This window comes from Gavialis gangeticus, unplaced genomic scaffold, assembly GCF_001723915.1.
Source record: "Gavialis gangeticus isolate Ggan-Ray unplaced genomic scaffold, GavGan_comp1, whole genome shotgun sequence".
Taxonomy (NCBI): Eukaryota; Metazoa; Chordata; order Crocodylia; family Gavialidae; genus Gavialis; species Gavialis gangeticus.
Window position 1 is genome coordinate 60063666 of NW_017728993.1, and position 3452 is coordinate 60067117.

The window sequence follows — 3452 nt, forward strand, 5'->3', positions numbered from 1 at the left end:
CCATTTTTAGTTGTGTTTCTACATTACATAGCTGAAGCAGGGACAAGAAACCAGATGAAAGGGGGGTGTTTGGGTTAATCCCCTGGATTTAGATTTAAATAAAAAAATCCTCACAAAATGGCAAAAGCCTCAAGGTGGTCAGCATTACTAGCAAGTCATGGAGCACTAGAAATGCCTTCTGTTTGGGACTCATGGTTTGGAAGCAAGTGGATTCAGAGGGGATTTTAGCTGAGCTGTTTCTAAATAAGGGTTGCTTAATATGACTCAGGTTTCTGTTTTTCACCTCTCAGGAACCTAAATATTCACACAATATAAGGTGACACTCAGACAAGACAATGTTTAAACTTTTCATTAAAAAGAATAACCAACGTAAGTACAACAGCAGAAAAACCCACCACACTGAAAACAACAATAACATTTGTCGCTTATATACAGGCCGGCAAATAAAGATATAGATTCTAAGCATCTATTTTAAACTGCCTCCGTTCCACGCCTACCAAGAAGCCCACCTGACCTGCTTGCTCCTGCTCCACACATGCCAACTCCAAAAAATAAAAATAAATAAATAAATAAATAAATAAAATCAAGCAATGTAGTGGCCTCAGAGCAGCACTAGACACACATCCAGTACCATCTGGGTGTGCTTGCTGGCATATACGTGTGGGTGGGATGAACTTCTTGATGGTGGTACCTGGCACAGCAGAGAGGCAATGTAGATATGCCTTAAGTTATTAGGGGGATGGAAACCTTATGGTCCAAGAGCATAACCGCATCTCCCACTCAGAAAGCCTCCGTTTAATTTCTGCTACTTGTCTGATGCTGTAAAATAGCAATCGGAAGCAATCCAGCTGGGATTTCGCCCCTTGCTTCACTCATCCATCTTTCTCAGGCCAGGAAACCAGCAGAAATGGCCACTGGAGGTGGCTAGGCGTGCAGCAGCTCCCAGTACTGCAGTGGGCAAGCTACGAGGAATGTAGAGCCTCTGGAATGCCTGGAGCTCAGCAGCTAAGAACGGGGGGTTCTGCTCCACAGTCCCTTGATCAGGGAGGCTGGTCTTGCTGCACAATGTGAAAGTCTGGGTCCCAGAGAGGTCCTCATTCTTCACCCCCTCTGGAATGACTTCATCTGTATTGGGAATGAGATACAAGGCACAGGCAGTCCTGCATTGTGGGTTCCCCTTTACTCCCACCCGTGCAAGCAGCCAGATGCCTGCACTTACCCTCACCACTGATCCCCAGCCCCTCTGCATTAAGGGCAAGCACAGACACAACAGAGCACCAGGCTCCACAGTGGAGAGGAATATCACAGAGGGTATGGGGAGCACAGTGCAGCTCCATGCCACCAATCCTCTGTGGTAGCTACACACCTTTGTGGGCTACCCTGGACCTCTTCATAGCCCACAGGGTGCCAACCACTGGTCTAGTGGATAGGGCAAAAGCTTAGATGTGGGAGGCTTTGATTCCCAGTAGTTCCAAACATGCTGTGTAACTAGTTTACCCTACAAAATGGAGATGCCACACAGAGGTGTTGTGAAAATAAAATCTATCCATTCTCACTCAATAAAAGATAAGACAGAAACTTGCAGGGAGCTTTGCAAGGTAAAAAGGCTTCAGTTACCCTTAATTTCAATGGTCTTATTATGGGTCACTCAATGCTTGGAAATAGGATTTCCCAGTGTTAAACAAATATACACCAATGCATGAGGCAGGAAAGCATTTTGGGAAACAACTGGATAAAGGCAACAGAAGAAACATTAAATATCTGAAAGAGGCGAGGCAATATCACACAGGAATACACCTCAGTTCAATTCATCCTTATTTAGATAGTTATGAGTGCACTTCATCGTGTAAAAGGCCAAGCCAGAAGTACAGCATCAACCCACAGTTACAAATTATCATCTGTCCATTGCAGAGATGGAAAGATTCAAGTTCTCACACATTCAGTGCAACAGGAGAACACACCAGTACACAAATTTCAGGAGTCTGGCCTCCAGCTGTAACAGGTTCTAGGTACAGCATCAGGATCTATATTAACATTAACAAAAGTATCTAGGGCACTAGGGCCAAGATTCAAACTGTGCAGTGGGATACATATGTTAATGTACTTTCAGTAATCAGATGTACTAAAATCTACTCAATAAATCCATCCATACCATTGAGTTTGTCCAGAGATAAGGGCACTGCTGTACATGAAGTGGAGGCGGGTGCTGCTGTAAGACACTGGGCACTGCCAGGAAGTACTTCATTCCAACCAAACTCAGCTTGACTTGGTTCTGCTGGCTGCTGGGAATGGATTAGGGAAATATAAAATTCTTCCTGTGACTTGGATAAACTAGCAGGATCTGAAGACTCTCCAAAAGAGTCTGGTGTCTGCAATCAAGTATAGAACAGAAGAGAAATAAGGATTAATGCATGCACAATTCAGCAGCTACCCTGATAAATATATTTAAGTGCTTAGGCATAACTGGATTTCTAGCACCTGCATTTATTTTTTTGAGCAAACAAAATTATGACAGCATCTCCTCCATAAAACAGAAGACAGCCTCTCCTCCACAGGCTCCAGGGTGGACAGTTGCTTACTAAAACTTACAAACTACTATCCCTGCTCATCTCTTTGCAAAATATCAACAAAATGTTGTGTGACCATAATCACTCCTAAGTTGACAGAGGCCCAAGAGAGAGCTAACAGAAGGCAGCAAGCGCAAGCAAGGGAATTTGAACTGAGATTAAGTAGGCTGTTCAACTTCTTGTAAATAGTGAAGGGTCAAATGACTGAAAGTTGTAGATAACAGAAAATTATTTATGTTGGACAAAACTGGAGACTATGGATCTCTTGAAGACGGACAGAAGTTAGATGACCAAGTAGTTTAAAGGCCAATTAAATTCAGTGTTGATAAATGCAAGGTAAAGCACATTTTGAAAGAACATGGAGAACTACTCCAATGCAACTGGGTCCAAATTAAGCAACCACTAAGGAGAGATGTGAGCAGCACACTGATGCCAGTAGCTCCATCCATTTCAGCAGAGAAAGCAGCAAATCAAACATTAGGGGCAATAAAAATAGGATTAACAATCATGAAACTATCTTAATGGCACTGACACTGAGGGCAACCTGCATTGACTTCTTGACAATGTCACAAAAGAGGAAGAGAAGAAGTAAGAGAGCTCCAAAGACAGGTGAAGGAAGAAGTTACCAGAATAGAAAAAGTGGCACAAGCAGAGACCGAAGACACTAAGGCTATTAAGTCTACAGAAGAGACAACAGAAGTATACAGAATAATGCATGACAGACAAGGTATAACGGGCATTTCTTTCTCCTAATACAAAAACTGGAAAGACAAATAATGAAAACTGATAACAGAAAATGCTACTTATACATAATTCATCTGTAGAATTTAGGACCACAAAAATTTCATTAAAGCCAGGAGATTAGGAGTCAAAAAAAAAAAAAAA

At 42.4% G+C, this 3452-nt stretch overlaps 1 protein-coding gene across 3 annotated transcripts in view; it reads right to left on the bottom strand.

The window, feature by feature from the left end:
* Window positions 1–334: 334 nt before the first annotated feature.
* The window catches only part of TDRD5 (tudor domain containing 5), a 52549-nt gene continuing 49431 nt past the window's right edge, over window positions 335–3452 (bottom strand). For all 3 annotated transcript variants that reach the window (XM_019501798.1, XM_019501797.1, XM_019501796.1), the window contains 2 exons: window positions 2153–2369; window positions 335–1125 (listed from right to left, as the gene is read on the bottom strand). In XM_019501798.1, the coding sequence (XP_019357343.1) occupies window positions 869–1125; window positions 2153–2369 (474 nt within the window). In that variant the 3' untranslated portion in view covers window positions 335–868. The remainder of the gene's footprint in view (window positions 1126–2152; window positions 2370–3452) is intronic.